General features: G+C 49.3%; 1 protein-coding gene and 2 long non-coding RNA genes across 21 annotated transcripts in view; 1 reads left to right on the top strand and 2 right to left on the bottom strand.

Moving 5' to 3' along the window:
* The window catches only part of ATP6V1C2 (ATPase H+ transporting V1 subunit C2), a 56,305-nt gene that overhangs the window by 17,834 nt on the left and 17,895 nt on the right, over positions 1-20,576 (top strand). For 13 of the 19 annotated variants that reach the window (XM_081596523.1, XM_081596522.1, XM_081596520.1 and 10 more), the window contains exons 4-6: positions 9,890-9,975; positions 10,958-10,987; positions 17,956-18,050. In XM_081596523.1, coding sequence (XP_081452649.1) covers positions 9,890-9,975; positions 10,958-10,987; positions 17,956-18,050 — 211 coding nt within the window. Of the gene's footprint in view, positions 1-9,889; positions 9,976-10,957; positions 10,988-14,183; positions 14,470-16,901; positions 18,051-20,576 lie in introns of those variants that run through there. The other 6 variants (XM_081596518.1, XM_081596524.1, XM_081596512.1 and 3 more) reach the window with 3 other exon arrangements.
* LOC145547296 (uncharacterized) lies at positions 12,298-14,105 on the bottom strand. Its single transcript, XR_014083701.1, has 2 exons — positions 14,040-14,105; positions 12,298-13,520 (listed from the first exon to the last, which is right to left on the bottom strand). It is a non-coding gene; the product is annotated as an uncharacterized LOC145547296 (long non-coding RNA).
* Positions 14,357-19,170, bottom strand: LOC145547295 (uncharacterized). The gene is made up of 3 exons (XR_014083700.1): positions 18,463-19,170; positions 15,784-16,027; positions 14,357-14,608 (listed from the first exon to the last, which is right to left on the bottom strand). It is a non-coding gene; the product is annotated as an uncharacterized LOC145547295 (long non-coding RNA).

Raw genomic sequence — 20,576 nt, forward strand, 5'->3', positions numbered from 1 at the left:
CTTGACTGAGGAGGAAGCAGAGAGACAAAGGAGGGGGGTGAGGTGCCCGGGGAAGGGGGGAGCCCTGAGTCAGCAGCGGGGCAGACTCCTCACCTGAGTGGGAGCTTCTAGGCCTCCCTCCCCAGGGCTTCAGTCTAGCTGCAGGCAGTAGCTCTGTGTGTGAGGAGGTTTGGGATGTGGGTCCTCCACAGAGGGTCCCGACAGCCCCTGGCATGGTGCCAGCAGCTGGTGTGGAGGAGGGAGACTTGCTTTAGAGGCAGGGTGCAGGGTTGGTACGGCCACCAGTGAAGGGACAAGGGTGGGGGGGCTGGAAGCAGGCAGGGGGCGGGGCAGTTGTTAGCCTCCCTGAGCCTATTTCCTCTGCTCCTGGGGCCTTCCCTTCCTTCGTCCTGTGGAGGCAGGTGAATCTGCCATGTGTCTTTTGAGTGGGCTTTAGTTTGGGACTTCAACCCATGCGGCTGGGACGCAAACCCAGCCAGAACCCACGGTACCTGGTTTCAGGACCTAATCAAGCTCAGATCCTTGATGTCTCATTGCAGAAAGAATTCAGTGAGAGACAAAGTGATAGGTACAAAGTGGATTTAATTCAGATTCAGAGAGAAGCACACTCCACAGACAGAATGTGGGCCATCGCAGAGGGCGCGTCAGTTCAGTCGCTCAGTCGTGTCTATCTCTTTGCTACCCCACGGACTGCAGCCCGCCAGGCCTCCCTGTCCATCACCAACTCCCGGAGCTTGCTCAAACTCATGTCCATTGAGTCGATAATGCCATCCAACCATCTCATCCTCTGTCGTCCCCCTCTCCTCCCGCCTTCAATCTTTCCCAGCATCAGGGTCTTTTCCAGTGAGTCGGTTCTTCGAATCAGGTGGCCAAAGTATTGGAGTTTCAGCTTCAACATCAGTCCCTCCAGTGAATATTCAGGACTGGTTCCCTTTAGCATGGACTGGTTGGATCTCCAAGGGACTCTCAAGAGTCTTCTCCAACACCACAGTTCAAAAGCATCAATTCTTTGGTGCTCAGCTTTCTTTATAGTCCAACTCTCACATCCATACATGATTACTGGGAAAACCTTGATTGAGGATCAAGGTCTAATTAAAGTTGACTTATCTGCCATCTTGGACCCATTTGGTTCTAATCGGTTTATGTTGTGTCCTTGGGCTAGGTCATTCTTTCAGAAAGTTGTGCCCTGTCCCCTTCCCTCCTGTTACATGAGGACCCAGAACAGCTCGCTAGATGGAGCTCCTGTTTTCCTCTGCTTCAGAGGCTATGGAAATGCCCTCTACCCTCCCTGTCACCCGTTGGCCCTCTCCTCCCGGGCATGGGTCACTTCTGAAAACTAGACCAACCCTAGCCTGCACTGCTCAGATTATCCAGAAAGCCCTGGAGTTAGGGGGGTACCCTCTCTTTCATGTCCCTGTAGACCTGTGCTCCTTACCTCAGAACCTGATAGCTGCGCTCTCCCTACAAGGGAAGGTATAGGAGACCCGGTCCCTCCTTCAGAGCAGGGCCGAGGCAGGTAGGTGCAGATGGCCCAGCTGAGTGCCTGGATGGAAGCGTGGCCTGCAGGGATGCTCTGCTCTGCACGGTCTGTACTGGAGATGCCATTTAGGAAGCATCCTCTGGGCTTGAGCCCCGGGGGAGGTGGGCTCGGGTGCATGGGGTCAGCGGTCTCCTCTACTTCTGTGTGGGGCCAGCCTTCTCCCACCCACAGCCCCACGCCTGGAAGAGCCCTGGGACCCTGCATGCCGGTCAGTCAGATGAGTTCCGGGTTGCAGGAGGGTTAGTCGGTGGACACAGAAATCTCAGAACACCTGCCTGGTGGTGCTCCCAGCTCTTGAGCCACCATCCACCTGAAGGGGCAGCAGGAACTCTGGGTGTCCTTGGAGCCTAGAAATCAGCGGTGCTAGGGGTGCCCCAGAGTGTTTGCAGAAAGGGAGGAAAGGACGTGTCCGTCACACACCTGGCCACAGGCAACTCCGTCTCTCCCAACTCTTATCCCTGCTGTTCCAGGTGTCCGGATTCTGCCTGCTCAGCTCCTGAAGACCCCCTCCCTTCTCTGTTCCCTCCCTGCCCTGCCTCACACCTGGAGGGAGAGGGGCTTGCAACAACACAACGTGGGGAGGTTGCAACAGGGGTGCCCACCTCTTTGTCTGCACCTCTGCGATCAGAAGCAGCAATCAGAGCACAGATTCTTCACTATTTGGAAGACAGTGTCCTTTGCCCACCCTGGCTCCCCCAAACTGTGTGCCAGTTGCTCCAGGAACACACAGCTGCCCGCCTGTGGCTGGGGGTTCCGAGGGCTTGCTGCCACTGTGCTAAGAGCTGGAAGTGACCAAGATTAACTGCAGTTTTATGGTTCAAGCTTCCCCCTGGAAGTTGCTGGCCTTCAGTAGATTCCAGAGTTTCGAAATGGCTATATCAGACAGACTCAGCTAGTGTCCCTGTTGTCTTGGTGGGGAGACAGTTTCCTGGTGCTTGCGACACCTCTGTATGCCTAGAATTCTCTCCTATTCATACCATGTTAATCATTTTTTAAATAGTTCAGTGTCATTAAGTACATTCACATTGTTGTACAACCATCATCACCACTTCAGAAGTCTTCTTACAAAACTGAAACTCTGCTAATCCATTATACACTAATTCCTTATTCTCTCCTCCTCCAACTCCTGGAAACCATCATTTTACTTACTGCTTCTATGAATTTGATGCTAGGTACCTCATATACGTGAAATCATACAGTGTTTATCTTTTTATTTCACTTAGCATAATGACTTCACGGTTCAGCCTTGCTGTACCATGTGGCAGACTTTCCTTCCTTTTAAAGCCTGCATAATATTCCACTATTGGGCTTCCCTGGTGGCTCAGCAGTAAAGAATTCACCTGCTGTGCAGGAGATGCAGGTTCTATCCCTGGGTCGGGAAGATCTCCTGGATTAGGAAATGACTACCCACTCCAGTATCCTTGCCTGGGAGATCCCATGGACAGAGGAGCCTGGTGGGCTACAGTCCATGGGGTTGCAAAGAGTTGGACATGACTTAGTGACTAAACCACAACGGCAATATTCCATTATATGAGTAATACTACATTTTATTTATATATGCATCCATTGATGAGCACTTGGACTGCTTTTTTTGGCAGTTGTAAATAATGCTGCTATGTTTGTTTATTTTTACTTATTTATTTTTTCTACTTACAAAAGTAATATACATCTTCATCACTTCAAGCATGACATTACAGAAATACATTTAAAGGGAAAGTCCCTGTTCTCATACACCTGAAAAAGAAAAGAAAGAAAGAAAGTTTAGTCGCTCAGTCATGTCCGACTGTTTGCAACCCCATGGATTGTAGCCTGCCAGGCTCCTTCGTCCATGGGATTTTCCAGGCAAGAGTACTGGAGTGGGTTGCCATTTCCTTCTCCAGAGGATCTTCCCCACCTCGGGATTGAACCTGGCTTTCCCACATTGTAGGCAGACACTTTACCATCTGAGCCACCTGAAGGGAACCAGTATTAACAGTTTCGTATTAACAGAATTGTGTCAGGATTCTCATTTAAGTATATACTGACATAATTTTTAAAAGTGGAATTAGGTACTGTACTTGCTTAAATATTGTTTAATGTTTTATTCTGAACTAATTTGCAAGATCCAGAAAAATTGCAAGACTATTCAAAGAATTTCCCTTTACCACATTTACTTTATCTTCTCTCGCTTGCTTTTTCTGAAGTCTCCTGGCAGATGTAATGTCCCTTTACTTCTAAATACTTTAATGTATATTTTCTAAAATCAAGGACTGCCACTAACATTGTCCCTTAGTACAATGATCAAAATCAGGAATACAATATTATTATAATTTACTGATTTAGTTGGATATCACCAATTAGCCAATAGTATCCTTAATAACAAAAGAAAATCTCGTATTTTTCTTAGATAATGGTAAACATTAAGTTGTCTCCCTGTTTTTCACAATTAATTGTCATGTCTTGTTTGCCTTGTTTAAACTGGAATGGTTATTCAGACTCTGACTTTTAAGTTGAGTTTCTTTGACAAGTATAAGTCAGTTATTTTGTCAAATGCTTCTTAATTTGAGCTCGTCTGATGTTTTTTCATGATGAGATACAGATTATGCAGTTTTTGCAGGAATACTCCGGAAGTGAAGGTGTGTTCTTCTCAGTACATCATATCAAGAGACACGTGCTGTTAATCTTCCCGTTACTGGTGACTTGAACAGATAGTATCTGTTGTAAATTTTCTTTCTTTTTTTTTGAAGGTTGAAGTTTAATTTAAAATGCTATGTTCATTTCAGGTGTACAGAAAAGTGATTTGGTTTACTTTCCATTATATGTTATTACAAGGTATTTAATATAGTTCCCTGTGCTATATATTAGGTCCTTGCCGTTTATCTATTTTATATATAGAGGGGTGTATATCTTAATCCCAAACTCCTAATTTATCCCTCCCCAACTCCCTCCTCCCTTTTGGTAAGCATAGGTTTGCTTTCTGTGTCTGTGGGTTGCTTTCTGTTTTATAAAGAAGTTCATTTGTATCACTTTTTTAAAAAGGTTCCACATATAAGTGATATTATATCATAGTTGTCTTTCTCTGTCTTCACTTAATATGATAATCTCTAGGTCCATCCATGTTGCTGCAAATGGCATTATTTCATTCTTTTTTATGGCTGAGTAATATTCCATTATATATATGGACCACATCTTTATCTATTCATCTTTTGATGGACATTTAGGTTGCTTCCATGTCTTGGCTATTGTAAACAGTGCAAACATTGGGGTTCGTGTCTGTGTTGAGTTAGAGTTATCTCCAGATATATGCCCAGAAGTGGGATTGCAGGATCATATGGTAACTATAATTTTGGTTTTTTATTTTATTTTTTTGCCTGTACTGGGGTCTTCATTGCTGTGTGCAGCTTTCTCTAGTCGCAAGTGGGGCGACTCTCTAATTGCAGTGCACAAGCTTCTCATTGCGGTGGCTTCTCCTGTTGTAGAACATGGACTCTAGAGTGTATGGACTTCAGTAGTGTGGTTCACAGTCTATTTATTTACTTGGCTGCGATGAGTCTTAGCTGCAGCATGTAGGATCTTTAGTTGTGACATGAAAACTCTAACAGAATTTAGTTCCCTGACCAGGGATCGAACCAGGGCCCACCACATTGGAAGCAGGGAGTCCTCGTCACTGGACCACCAGGGAAGTCCCTTGTAGACTTTATAATGATGGCCATGCTGACTGGTGTGAGATGATACCTCATTGTAGTTTTGATTTGCATTTTTCTAATAATTAGTGATATTGGGCATCTTTTCATGCTCACATGCTTCTCATGTGCCTGTTGGCAATCAAAACAATTTTTTAATCAGGTAAAATGTACATAGAGTGAAACGTGCACGTCTTAAATTAATTGGTTGATGAATTTTGTTGGGTACGTCAGTGTAACCAACACCCTAATCAAGTTATATACCGTTTGCAGTTTGTTTTTTTAATTAAAATATGATTCATACATCTTCCCTTATGGGTTAGTATAAGTTTTTGCCCAGTATTTTAGAGGAAGGAGCCAGAGTTTAGCTTTAGTTTAGTTTAGCCAGACTACCATTGAAGAGCATGGCTTTAGAGTCATGTAGATTTAGGATCAATTTCTGCTCTGACATTTATAGCTCAGTATATGGTGACTTTTAGCTCTCTAAGTATTAATTTTTTCATCTTTAAAATGGGGATGTTACCTAGCTCAAAACAGTGTCTCAAGAATTGAGTCCCTGAAACACCTAAGAGCCCTTATAAATCATTTTTTTTTTAAATGAAGAAGCCAGTAGAAAAACCAACAAAAGATATGAACACTCTATTAACAGAAGAAAATAGTCATTTGTAGAGTCAATAAACATATCAAAAGCTGTCCAGCCTCACAGATGATCAAACAGATGCAAGTCAGAGCAACAGTGAGATAGAATTTTTCAGCTGTCAGATTGGCAGGGATTGAAATGGTACATAATCTGTCATGTTGGCAAGGGTTTAAGAGGTAGGCACCTGACAGTACATTAGCTCTGTGTACTTGAAGGATAATTTGACCTTATCTGTTAACATTGTTAAGTGCTCACACCCTTTATCCCAGTAGTTATTCTTTTGCCATTTATTCTACATATGTTAGTTGCTAAGTCATGTTTGACTCTTTGCAACCCCATGGACTGCAGCACACCAGGCTTCCTTGTCCATCACTATCTCCTGGAATTTGCCCAAACTCATGTCCATTGTGTAGATGAGGCCATCCAACCATCTCATTCTCTGTCGTCCCCTTCTCCTCCTGCCCTCCATCTTTCCCAGCATCAGGGTCTTTTCCAGTGAGTCGACTCTTCATATCAGGTGGCCAAAGGATTGGAGCTTTAGCTTGCACATCATTCCTTCCAATGAATCTTCAGGACTGATTTCCTTTAGGATTGACTGGTTGGATCTCTTTGCTGTCCAAGGGACTCTAAAGAGTCTTCTCCAGCACCACAGTGCAAAAGCATCAATATGTCGGTGCTCAGCCTTCTTTATAGTCCAGCTCTCACATCCATACATGACCACTGGAAAAACCATAGCTTTGTCTATACAGACCTTTGTCAGCAGAGAGATGTCTCTGCTTATGTGCCTGTACAAATAGGCAAAGTATGTGTTTTGTTGCAAAATCCATCAAAGCATAAGCAACCCAAATGTTCAACAGAGCAAATTAGTTATGACTCATGTTTGCAATGAAATGCCATGCAGTTAATGAAAGGAATGAGGAAACTCTAGCATGACATGTAAAGTTTTCACAATAAACTGTATAATGAAAAAAAATAAATTTAAAACAGCATCTAGACTCTCAGATTCCTTTCCATGAGAAAAGTGTTCTGATTTAGCAATACTGCGATTCACTGATGCCTGTGGTTAATGATCACAGCTACGTCAGGGACATTTTTGTTAGGTGCAACAAGCAATTTTTCCAGCAGTTAAGCTTTGTTGGACCATGCTATTCTGAGATGTTCCATGGTGGTGTACACGCCTGGGGGCAGGTGTGCCACCATACTTGTTATGGTTAAACACTTCATAGAGGCTAGAACTGGAAACAGCAAATAGTCATTAACAGAATGGCAAGTGGGTTCTGCTTTTAGGTCTACTCAGGAGGCCCGTATGTTATTTAGGTGCTCGGACATTCATTTATTCATTCAACAAACATTTCCTGAACAGCTTCTATGCATCAAACATTGCTCTTTGGGCTGGAGTTACAACCCTCATGTAAGGACATTACTCAAAGTATGACCGAGGATATGATAACAAAAGACAGCAACCTGCATGTGTCACTATAAAAATGATAAAGAGGAACCCTTGACAGCATCAGAAAGAAGTTCTCTGAGAGCAGGGGCTGTATCGTTCACAGCCTCTGCATTCACAGCACTCTAGTCCATGCTTGGCACACAGCTGGTTAACATCTGGAATTTGCTAAATGAATGATTGAATGAACAAATGAATTGATAGAATCAGGGTTCTAACAAATAACAGAAGAGGGACTACCTTAGTGGTACAGTGGATAAGAATCCACCTGCTAATATAAGGGACACAGGTTCGATCCCTGGTCTGAGGAGAGTCCCCGTGCCACAGAGCAACTAAGCCCGTACACCAGGACTCCTGAACCTGTGTGCCTAGAGCCCGGGCTCCACAACAAGAGGATCGACCGCAGTGAGAAGCCTGCACTGTGCCACGAGGAGTAGCTCCCTCTTGCCGCAACTAGAGAAAACCCGCACGCAGCCACCAAGACCCACTGCAACCAAAAATAAATACATTTTAAGAAAATAATAGAAGACACACTCCAATTAGGATAATTTGAGGAAAGACTATTCATGAAGGGGCATGTGTGTGTGTGAGGACTGTTGGAGAAGCACAGAAACCCAGGTAGAAGGACGGATGTTGTCACACCTGTAGGCTGTAGGAGGCGAGAGGAATTGGGTTACTGGAACTGGGAGGGAACCGGATTCACGTCCTTCCCCCCGCTCCACCTCCATCTCCTATTGAATCTCCTGGGGAGCCAGAGGGCAGGGAGCCTGAATGTCTCCATCAGGCTGCACACATGAAGGTATTTATTACACACTCCCGGGGGCCTGGTTCTTTACATGCACTGCTCCAAACTGTGAGAGGAGGGGTGTCATCGCCATGTTGCCGAGGAAACAGGATGAGATTAGCTCGGTCCCTTGCCCCAGCTATCATTAGGAAGAGTCAGAACTACTATCCTAAGAAATGCCAACATCTGTGGAGATTTTAAACCCAGGTGGCCCAGAGCTGTGGGGCCCACAGACAGACTGGATAGTTGGAAGGCAAATTATTAATACTACAGTCTCCCCATCTGGAAAAGGGGATGATACCCGTCTTCAAGAATTCTTGTGATGATTCAATAACAGTTGTATAGAAATTGGCACGTGGTCAACAAAAGGAAAATGTTGACCTGCAAAGCGTGTGAAACATGGTTTTGGGTGGGAGAGTGTGGTTGTTCATTTTTGGTTAATTGCTTTATACTTGTATTCATCAGCTTTTTGGCCCCAAACAGATAAGAGTTAGATATGAAAGCAAGTTGCTTTCCCCTCTACTCTGTTCTTTTTTTCGCTCCCTCCCCGCTCTTTCTTCCTTCAACCTGGGACCTTTCGGTGTCCTCTGCACCAGTTTTGTATGTTGGGCCCTAGGCCCCTGGGCCATCCTCTGAGTGGCCACATGGCCAGTGCCTGCCACAGCCGGGGAGTCTGTCCTCCACTTGGAATTCAGGGACCTCTTCCTCCTCCCTGCCAATAGCCGCTCCCTCCTGGGAGCCAAGAGAACCAGGAGAGAGGGCCCGAGGCAAAGATGTGGATCATCGGAGACTTTGATGCCATTGGCCTGATTCCTCCTGCAATTCCAACTGATGGGCTTCCAGGAGCAGACACTCTTTTGCCATTTATTCTATTAATATTTATAACAATTCCTCAAAATGGATATCATCCCATTTTACAAAGAAGGGAACTATGGCTCATAGATATTAAATAAATTTGGGCAAAAATCATACATGTGGCAGAGCCACAGAAAATGTGAATGCCTCTGAATCTCCTACTTTCTTATCCTTTCTTAAACTTTCTGGAGCCTTCAGTATGTTTTCTGAAGACTTAAAGAGCTTTATTTTCTAATTATAAAAGCAATTTGTTGTTGTTGTTTCGTCAGTAAGTCGTGTTTGACTCTTTTCTGACCCTGTGGATTACAGCCCACCATACTCCTTTGTCCACAGATTTTTCCAGGCAAGAATACTGGAGTGGGTTGCCATTTTCTTCTCAAGGGGATCTTCCCGACCCAAGGATCTAACCTACCTCTCCTGCATTGGCCGGCAGGTTCTTTACTACTGAGCCACCAGGGAAGCCCTATAAAAGCAATACTGGATTATAATAGCAAATATGTAAAGTAGGAAGGACATTTTCACATAGCTACAGCCATACTGTCTGTATAAGTTTGCGGGGTGTTTTTCATGTAATGTTATAATACATGCCTTGTTCCACAGTCTTAGAAATTCTTTGTAAACCTTATTTTCAGTGGCTGCTAATAATCCCTCAGCTGGGTATACATACTATCATTTACTTAAACAATCATCTATTGTCAGACTGTCCAGTGGTTTCCAGTTCCTTGCTGTCAGCAACATTGCTGCAAAGAGCATCTTTTTATTCAGAAAGCTTTTTCCGTTTGTCCTGTTTCCTTAAGATGGTTTCTCAGAAGTGGAAATACTGGTTCAATTACCAGTTCGTGTTTTATGTCTCTTCGTGCATATTGCCAAGTTGTTTCCCAAAGGGTGGCCCCAGCAGAGTGGGAGAGCATTCTGTGGGTAGTTTTCTACTCTTAACTGGCTTTGTATTCCTTCCCAAAAGTCTCATAAGGAGAATGGCCCAGAGCGTGGTGGAAGTGATGGAAGACGCCAAGGGAAAGGTCCAGGAGAACCTTCTGGCCAACGGAGGTAGGTCCCTGAAGCGCGCTTATGTTGGTCCTTTCCCAGCTTAATCTAGTCCATTCGTGGTCCCAGCTGTGGCCACACAGGAGGGCTGAAATGACACGGCACCACAGAGGCTCCAAAATGACACACCGGGCAGAGGCTGTCCACGCCACTTAGAGCACAGTGGCACCGCTTGGAAGACTCCAAACTCCCTTATAATCCTTCTGTCTCATTTCTAAAGTACCTGGTGTTTCTTACCTGTAGCTGAACTCCTCAGTGAAATTTGAGATGAAAATGGGTTCAATGGGGTTTAGGGATTAGTTGGCCCACCCACCTTCTCTGTCAGCCTCCCTTCTATCCCCACACCGTATCGGATTTAATCCTATCCCCAAAGGAGGCTAGAATGCCTCAAACTGAATTCTTTAGCTGTGCCCAGTAATTATATGAGGGTTAGACCAAAAACACTTTGTGTAGCGGGTTTGCATTTGGAATTTCTGTCTCCTATGCTGATAGGATAAGCCTGTAGATTCCAAGGATGTTCTGGTCCATGTGTTAGGGTACAGACAATTTGAGTGCCCTTAAAATGTGCAAAACAAAAACTCTGAGGCTTTGGGAACCTTAGAATTAGGTGTTTCAATATCTGTAGAGATAATTAAACCCATGGCTCTAGCATCAGTATACTGAAAATGAAAGCATATATTCTATATTTAATATATGACATTTATTACATGTAAGTCCATGCTTTTTCCCCCCTGGAAACTTTTTTTTTTTGGTCGCCACGTGGTGTGCAGGATCTTAAATCCCCAATCAGGAACTGAACCCGTGCCCCCTGCCATGGAAAGGCAGAGTTCCATCCACTGGACCGTTAAGGAATTCCCATCTGGGAACCTTGTAAACTGTTAGATTTGCTCGACTAAATTGATAAAGGGGAATGTTTATATTCCCAAATCGGAACTTAGTTTTGTATGTTACTGCAGTCTAATGACTCCATCCTCTTACATTGCAGGTTTGAAGGAAAAAATGAAGTGTTTAAAGAGTAGGTTGTGTGTCGTTTGCTGTATGTGTGTTCAGTGTGATGCCCGCATGCCCCTGGGAAGGTGGGAATCTCAGTCTGGTTGTAGGGATAGGGTGACCAGGTGACGACGGATTTCTCAAGTGACAGCCTCGTGGCTTGGTCACAGTGTCCATATAACACAGACAGCAACTGTTTCTTCCCTTCCCCCTCTTCTTCGCGTCTCCCCTGCCTCCCCCAGCAGCACCGCATGCCTCCTGGAGTTCAGTATCGACTTTGGCATCTTTTTGCTTGTGGTTTGCGTCTTGCCTTGATGGCCGTCCCCAGCGTCGTCCTGCCTGCGAGGGCTGGCTGTGGGGTGGACCCTGACATCTTAAATGCCAGGCTTAGCTTTGTGTGGCCTTGATGGGGGTCTCTTATACACTCTTCAAGCCTCTCCTGGGAGAGCCTCTGTGCTCAAACAGGCCATTTCTGGTTTCCCCATTAGAAGGTGTCGTTTGCATTGGGTTTTCTCCAGCTTGCTCAGACTGGTGGAGTTAAAGCCAGCAAATCCCATTAGGCAGGACAAATACAAATCTTGGCAGACCAGAAGTCACCAAAATGCCTTCCCAAATGCAATCTGTTAATTACACTGAGATTTCTTGCCTGTGTGCTAATCAAAAAAATTGTTTTGTTGAGTTGATGAGCTGATCTTATTTCCCAGCAGGTAACATATAGGGCCCTAGACGGAAATGCTGACTTAGGACTACTTTTCTATCTAAAAAACCTGGTCTTGAAGATTGGAGGATTTGAGCTCACTTGACAATAATGATCAAAATGCTTACATTGTATTCAAAATTCATGTCAGTTAAAATTAGGTGTTATTATTACATTATATCCATCCCCAGTCTCCTCTGAGGAGGAGAGAATTCAGCTCTATTTGTTTCCCTGTGTTTCATTATCTCTAGGCCTCCTGAGAGTCGGGTCCCCACTAATTTCCAAACCTAGAGCTTCCAAAGCTGGTCTGGTACCCAGCCCTGTGCAAACAAAAGTCAAGGACCCTAGGGCAGCGTTCATGGCTCGCTCTTGAACATTCATCATGCATGGCAGCGTAGTAAAGTCTCTGAAAACTACTGCAGTCAAGAAACCTTTGAGACATTTTGGCTCAAGCTTTCCTGATAGTCTGCCTGCCATGCAAGAGACCCGGAGTGAAGCCCTGGGTCAGAAAGATCAGCTGGAAAAGGGAATGGCAACCCACTCCAGTATTCTTGCCTGGAGAAACCCATGGACAGAGGAGCCTGGTGGGCTACAGTCCATGGAGTCGCAAAGAATCAGACACAACTGAGCCACTAACACTTTCAACTTTCTTGATATTATTTGGATGGACGGGGAACTATTTTTCTTCTAAAGTGCACCCGGGGAGCTAGTGATAGAATTAACAGCAGGAACTCAGGGTTTCCCCAGCAGGTGGGATTTTAATTTGATCTCTCTGAGGTTACCCCCCAGGTCTTCTGGGCTGTGTTTCCTGGAGGGCCAAGAGCCCCGGCCTTGGAGCGGTCAGGCTTGGCCCTTTGCGACCTTGGCAGGTCACCTCCCTGGGTCTTAGTTTTCTCGCCTCTATGGACTTAATCCCTTTACAGTTCTCTATTTTGCCTGGGCACCTTTTGTTTCTGTCTGTTCTTTGCTTCTTACTGCACTTGAAGCAGGAAGGACACAGGCGTGTGTGATTGCAGCAGAGCTGAGCAAACATTCCCTGGTCTGGCCGGGATCCTGGAAGGTTCAGGGTTGGAACCACCTGATGGTCCATCTGGCTGGCTGTCTCCGTTAGTGTGGTCACTGGTCCTTTGTTCCACTGCTGCTGGGAATGCTTTGTTTGGGTTCTTGGATGACATCATTGTTGCTCAAGGGCAGCCATCTGAATGTTTTGAGTGTTTTGATTCGAAGTGAGCCTGCCTGGGTCATGGTCTGACCTCACAGGCCTTCCATCCAAGCACACACTTCTTCCTGGAGACCAGGCTTCCGAGATTTCAGCCAGGGGACGGGAGGGGAGGGGTGCCTGTTGTTACAAGCAGGCAGAGAGAGGGCTGTGGTTTGGGAGCACCCAGAGGGTCCCAGGGCTGCTGCTTCCTAAGGCCGAGGACCGTCTTCGGACCACATTCTCACCAAAGGTGATGGGCGAAGGGCAAGGTCCTCGTCTACGTGATCCGGGCGAGGCTCAGTGTCTGGAGCTGGTGCTCCCTACCGGGGAGAGGGGATGTCGGAGGAAGAAGTCACAGTCACAACCTGGAGGTCTCTGGAGGCTTCTGCGGGGAGCTCGTCACCGTCTCCTTATCTCACCTCCTCCTTCATCAGACACTCATGCTCGGCCATTGAGCGCCAGGCGCTGTGCTGGGTTCTGGGCATCCGGAGATGATCGCCCTCAAGGAGCTCACCGCGCGGGGATCAGACACGCAGCACCTCATGTGCTATCATGGAAACCAAGGGCTTGGAAGCCTTCACGAGGAGAGGGGCTGAGTCGTAGAGGAATTATAGGCATTCTAGTGGAAAGGAGGATGCATTCTTCTCTTTGGTCTGAATGCTGGAAAGCCCGGGGTTAGTAAAAAAAAATGCATGGAAACAAGAACTTGTCTGAAAGGTACCTCTTCTAAGCAATCTGGCTAGTGTTAGGACAGTAATCAGGGTTATTAGGAAGATTCTCGTATGAAGCTCTTGCCCATTTCTGGACACTGTCACAGAGCTCTGGGGACACAGAGATAGTCAACTGCCCTCAAGGAGCCTGAAAGAGCAGGGGAATCAACCATGGTTGTGTAGCATCATTAATGTGAAGGAGTTGGCCAGCATCCACAGACTCTGGCCGGCAAGGGAAGGGAGGATTGGGCAGGCTTTGAGGACGTGGTCTCCATCCTGATGTTTAGGACAAGGGCAGCTATGAGAGGGAGAGTGAGGGGCTGGGGGTGGCTTGGCTTGGGTGGTGTGGTGTGCCCACGGGGTCTGGAGGGGGCAGTGGTGGGGATTGTCAGAGCACACATCTGCCTGGCATCGGCCTAGGGGGATGTTCCCTGGTTTGTTGCGGGGGGGAGGTGTTGGTGGTGCTCACCAGGCAGCCAGCAACCAGCATGGGAGCTGTGTGACTGTCATGCCTGTCTAGTGCCTGGCCCACGGTAGGGTCCAGTAGCAGCATCAAGGGTGACCACTGACACAGGACAAGTCCTTTGTGACCTTCGGTTCTGTCACTGACTATGCCCCTGCCATTATCTAGACCTTAATTCAGCTCCTCGCAGGCTTGGATCCTCCCTGAAAAGTAATTTCCCTGCCCTAGTGTGGCAGTCCCCCAATCTATTTTAATACCAAATTGGTACCAAAATCCCATATGAGTCAGCTGAGGCTACCATATCAAAATACCCAGACTGGAGCTTAAACAGCAGACATTTATCTCTGGAGGCTGGAAATTCAGGGTCAGGGTGATGGCAGGTTTGGTTCCTGGTGGGAACCTAGCTCCTTCGCTGTGTTCACACGTCCCTTCCTTGGTGAGAGAACACACACAGGATGGGGTGGGGGTGGGGGCGGCTCGCTGGTGTTTCCTTCTAAGAGCGCTTAGTTCATTGGGTCAGGACCCCGCCTTTGGTGCCTCCAGGGTAGTCTCCTCAATCTCAACACCATTGGAATCTGAAAGTGAAAGTGAAAGTCGCTCAGTTGTGTCCGACTCTTTGCGACCCCATGGACTATACAGTCCCTGGAATTCTCCAGGCCACAATACTGGAGTGGGTAGCCCTTCCCTTCTCCAGAGGATCTTCCCCACCCAGGTATCGAACCCAGGTCTCCTGCATTGCAGGCGGATTCTTTACCAGCTGAGCCACGAGGGAAGCCCTTGGAATCTGAAGGACCTCTGTGAGTCCCGAGACCAGATGTATCAGCGTGTGGTTCTCAGGAAGGTGTCAACCCATGACAGCTTCCCTGTGTCCCCCCCTGCCCCCCGCCGCCTCCACCACTGCCTCATCTGCCCAAGGGCGGGGCAGAGAAGGAGCACCCCCCACCCCCAGCTCCACGTTACTCGTCTCTTTTTCTGATGGAGGTTACATGACTTACTCTGTGCCAGAGTTTCCTTATCTCTAAACTGGATATAATGATAAGACCCAATAGGGTTGAAAAGTAAATTAACTGAAATATTGGGTTGGCCAAAAAGTTCGTTCAAGCTTTTCAGTATCCTCTTATGGAAAAACTCGAATGAGCTTCTGGCCAATTCAATATTTCATGCATCCAGGCCAAGGTGAAGCACCAACCAGGGTCAGCTGGCTGTGAAGGTCTCCACCAGCATCGTCATCCTTATGTTGAGTGAGTGAGTGAAGTCGCTCAGTCGTGTCCGCCTCTTTGTGACCCCAGGGACTATAGCCTAACAGGCTCCTCTGTCCGTGGGATTTTCAAGGCAAGAGTACTGGAGTGGGTTGCCATTTCCTTCTCCAGGGGATCTTCCTGACCCAGGGATCGAATCCAGGTCTTCTGCATTGTAGGCAGACGTTTTTACCATCTGAGCCACCAGGGAAGTCATCCTTATGTTAAGACCCGTCTAACAGCTCTGCCCGCAGACCTCTTCCCTCCCCCAAGCCCCACTTCATTTCCATCTGCTCTGTGGGGACTTGTCGACACCAAGTGTCCAACTCAAGCTCATCTCGAGCTGAGCCCGTCTCCTCTCACCTCTGCTCTAGCCCAGGCTGCCACCTCCTGGCTTCCTGGCTGAGTGAATGTCCCCTTCTTCCACGCAACCACCCAACCTGTAAACCCAAGTGATCCCCCAGGCTCTGTTTTGCCCTGGAGTCACTGTCCCTGCGTCCTATTAAGCTGACCTCCTGCCTCCACTCGCAGGGCTTGGGCTCCCAGGCTTTTCCTTCTCTCTTGCAACCTGAGACGACTGCTCAGGACACGGGTGTGCTCGCCTGGCCACGTGGCCCCTGGAGGCATGTGTCCAGACCTGCTTTGCAGAGCTTTCAGCTGTTGGGGTCGGAGGGACATGTGTTGGAGTTGGAGGGACGCATGTCCAACTCCTGGCATGCACGAGGGGCTCAGTAAATGGGCTCGGAGTCTGGATCGCTGCAGGAGAAGGTGCAGACGTGAACTGACCCCACTCTGTCCACACCCCCAGCCCATCAGCTTGACCCAGGGATTCCCCGTGCCCAGAATGTGATGTTGGCCAGTCCACCTGGTCAACACCCAGCCCCCTCCTTCACTGGCCACGTGGCAAACTCTCTGGCCCCCTTAGGACCGCATGAATATGGGGTCTCCTCAAAGCCCTCCAAGCCCCCCACCCTCCCAGGGCAGGAGGCAGGTGCTGGCCCTCCCCTCCTCCCGCAGTCCTGCCCTCCTGACGTCACACATCTCACTGGGGTATCAGGTTAGACCAGCGTCTCCAGGAGACTGAGGGTGAGCAGGCTGTGGCCTGCTGACCCCAGCACGGTAGCAAGCTGGCCTTCAGTCATGGTGACTGAATGTTGAGGAACGGTGACCAGTCCCTTTTCATCTGCGTGAGAGTAGACTGGGAAAGCCTCGCATCCGCATAACCTGAGGTGAGAATCCAGGCCCTTCTTGCTGGCTTTGAGGAATTCAGGAGCCCCCTTAGCACGTCATACACTGAAGGGGTGACCAACTGGGGTGTAACCTGCAGCTGGCCCCCAGGTAGCACCTTAGAGGAATGCAGGCCCTCACCTGAGGAGAGTGGGCCCTCAAGAGACTTCCCCCTCTGTGCCCCCACTTCTCAGGTAAGGAGACTGAGGTGCAAACAGGTTGGTTACTAACATGTCTCAGTGCCCCACCACCCCCAGCACTGACCTCCAAGCCCCGTCCTCTGCCCTCGACTCGTTAGAGACAATCGCAAACACCCTGGGCATGCAAGGTTTAGTTTGCTTTTGAAGAAAGGGAGGGAAAAAAGGAAATTTGTTGAAAAGACACTGATTTGTTCTGACTATAGACTTTACATATATATGAAGAAAGCTGAGCGCCGAAGAATTGATGCTTTTGAACTGTGGTGTTGGAGAAGACTCCTGAGAGTCCCTTGGACTGCAAGGAGATCCAACCAGTCCATCCTAAAGAAGATCAGTCCTGGGTGTTGATTGGAAGTTCTGATGTTGAAGCTGAAACTCCAATACTTTGGCCACCTCATGCGAAGAGTTGACTCATTGGAAAAGACCTTGATACTGGGAAGGATTGGGGGCAGGAGGAGAAGGGGACAACAGAGGATGAGATGGCTGGATGGCATCATTGACTCAATAGACATGAGTTTGGGTAGACTCCGGGAGTTGGTGATGGACAGGGAGGCCTGGTGTGCTGCGATTCATAGGGTCCCAAAGAGTCTGAACTGAACTGATAGACTTTATACCAAGGAGATACCCTGACAAAAGCACATCTGTGCCAAGTAGTGAAAACCACATACGTGAACACTAGTATTTTGCTAATGTTGAAAACGCCTTCGTTAAAACAGACGTGTGTGGCACTGGCCTGTCTAGTGCTGGGCGTGGGAGGCAGGAAGATTACTCGTCTGCTGGGCAGCTGGCACCTGTGGCAGGCTGTGTGGTTTGTGGGAGGTGGCTTGGGGCTCTCTGGCATGTGTTTGGGGTACTTCGAGCCAATAACTCAGCAGGGGGCATGGCCGACCCTACTGGAAAAGGCGGGGAATTCTCCCAGTGTCTGAGTTTCTCCTGACTCAGGGTCCACCTCCTGGGAAGGCAGGGCCTTTCACACAGGGCTCTGGGGCAGCCGTCTGGGTTTGAGTTTGGGCACAGGAGCCCACCCTTACAGCATCCCGGGGACTGTAGTGGGCTTTTCTGAGGGGCTTAGGGGCTGCCTGCGGGCCTGGCCTGTGGCTGGCCTGGCCTCTGCTCTCCCAGAGAGGAGGGAACCCCGGGTCTGTCCTTCAGTTTCTCTAATTCCTTGGTTTAAGTGGGGACACTGGCCCAGGCATGGCACCTGGGTCTCAGGAGAGACGGGAAGCCCACTGTCTGCTGAGGTGTGTCTGTCTCTTGCAGTTGACCTAACGTCCTTTGTGACCCACTTCGAATGGGACATGGCCAAGTATCCCGCGAAGCAGCCGCTGGTGAGCGTGGTGGACACTCTGGCAAAGGTACGAGGAGGGTCTCCTCTCCAGGGGGGTCACACTTATTCGACCCTGACCGCCTGGGGACAATGGGGTGAATCTACATGGCTTTTGGACCCTGGGGAAGCAGGGAAGCACTTCCCAGGAGGCCAGAGGCAGGAGGTGGGGTGGGGCTCAGGGCACTCTGGAAACAGGTTGATGACCACCTACCCCCCATACCTCTTCCAAAGTTACTTGCTCAGTCACGTCTGACTCTTTGCGACCTCATGGACTGTTGCCCGCCAGGCTTCTCTGTCCATGGAATTCTCCAGGCAAGAATACTGGGGTGGGTTGCCATTCCTTTCTCCAGGGGATCTTCCCAACCCAGGGACTGAACCTGGATCTCCTGCATTGCAGGCAGATTCTTTACCATCTCAACCACCAGGGAAGCCATATATACCTCTTCCAAAGTGAAAAGTGAAAGTCGCTCAGTCGTGTCCGACTCTTTGTGACCCCATGGACTATATAGTCCATGGAATTCTCCAGGCCAGAATACCTCTTCCAAATGTACCACTCGACAGGGTGGCTTCATCTTACAGGACACTCCCCTCCAGGGGCACTCTGAGCCCCTCTGTGTTCTGACCCCAGACCATGGAGTCAATTCACTGTGCGCCCCTTTGAAAGATGCTGATGGAGAAGTCAGCCCCTCCCCCAGGGTGGTTGTTGACTTAACAAAAACTATCAGCTTCGGTGGAGTTGGGCTTAGGAGCCCTAACTCCTGCAAGGCATTGCCCACGTGCCACCCCTGATGACACTGGGGAGCTGGTAAGCCCTGGCCCCACGATTCAGCCCTCTTGCTGAGCCATGGCCTCCAACTTCTGCTCCATGAATGAAAGTATCAAGGCAGAGCCCTCCGGGGACATCAAGGGTGTCTCCTGGCGTGTTGACTCCTGTTGCCTCCCTGAGGGTGGGCACTGATGAACACTCTGAGATTTAGCCTGATGGTTTATGACCACTGTCCCCACCTCCCTCCATGACACACGGAGCCCCTCATATGTCTCCTGAGGGCCACCAGGTGTGGCTGGGCGGGTCGAGTGGAGGAGATGGGTCTCGGGATCCACCCCTCTGCCGGTCTCCTGCTGGCAGGCTGGTGCCCGGCCTGTGTCTCTGGGAACGAGGGCGGGGCCCACAGTCTCGGGAATCTGGGTGTGGCTCACTGGGCACCCCTTACATCACAGAAGCCCCAGCCCCTCCTGGGACAGTTAGGCAGTGATTCTAAAAGGCTCTTCGAGGAGGGGCTCTGAGAGCACCCGTGCCAGGTGTGGCAACCTGGGGGACATTGCGCATCTCCACCCCCAAGCTGGAAGCACACAGTGGTGTTTGGGGCTGGCTGCTCCCTGCCCTGCCGCTGCTGAGGCCAGGCCGAGCCAGGCAGCATGGCCAGGGCTGCGCTCGGCGTCCACTGGGGATGACGCTCGCTGGCGTGGCTGTCCTGGGGACACAGGCAGTGATGGGGGCTCCCAGAGCACATAGGGGCGTCAGCTGATTGGGGAGCTGTTGTAGAGGACAGAACCTGGCCTCTCTCTCTCCCCTGGGGGGCCCAGAGAGTGACTGTGGCAGAAAAGCAGGGTGGGGAAGCGAGCCCTGGTTTAAAAGCACTCACTGTATGCCTAGAACTTTTACTTCTCACACACCCTAGTGGGCAGGTATCATTTTCCCTGATTTAAAGTGGGAGGTTGGCTGAGAGGTGGCATGGCATCCCCTGGGCCCTGCAGGGGCTGAAGTAGTGCCCTGGGAGGGGGATGAAGGTCTCAGGGGTGTGCCTGGCATCGCTTCCCAAGGCAGCCCTGAGATGGCTCCACTGATGGGGTCAGCTCCTTGAGGCAGGCCGGGCAGAGGGTCTGGGTATTGGCTTCCTCACCCTGTGTCTGCCCCAGGAGCACTGGAGTGATGCCCTCGGCACTGATTCAGGCCTGTTCCCCCAATGGGAAATGAAAATCAGTTAACTAGAGATACCCTGGTCAGAGAAACTCCCTTCTAAAGTGACCAGTGTCTTCTGGGTGTCTAAGCCGGTCTCCCCCCACCCCGGGAGGTGCCCCATGCTGACGCAGGCAGGGCTGAGCCCCCAACCCTCCCAACAGCTGGAAACTGAGCCCACCTGCCTCCATTAATAAAAAGGAGCAAGGATGGGGACCCAGCCCATGCCTGCGTCCATCTCTGTGGGCTGGGTCACAGTGAAGTTTTTAAAGGGCCTCTAGATCTCACCGGCCGACAGTAAACAGCAAAGTTTCTTTCTTCGCTGTGTGCGTGTCCACAGTGGTTAGTGGGGGCTTGCTTCTTGTCCACTCAGTCAGGGCACTGGCCCCCGGTACCTCCACCACCTGAAGCCTCCCTATGCAGGGAGGTACATGGGGTCTCAAGGCTCTGCCTGGCACACATGCCTTCGGTGGTGGGGAGTGCATGTCATCCAGAGGCCAGAAGGAGCAAGCCTGGGAGTGTTTGGTCCTGGACACATTCTCGAAGCACTGCCAAGTGCCGGCCACTCTGTCCAGAATTACAGAGTTGACCCAGATG

The sequence above is a fragment of the Giraffa tippelskirchi genome, chromosome 4, assembly GCF_054371585.1.
Source record: "Giraffa tippelskirchi isolate mGirTip1 chromosome 4, T2T-mGirTip1v1.2.pri, whole genome shotgun sequence".
NCBI lineage: Eukaryota > Metazoa > Chordata > Mammalia > Artiodactyla > Giraffidae > Giraffa > Giraffa tippelskirchi.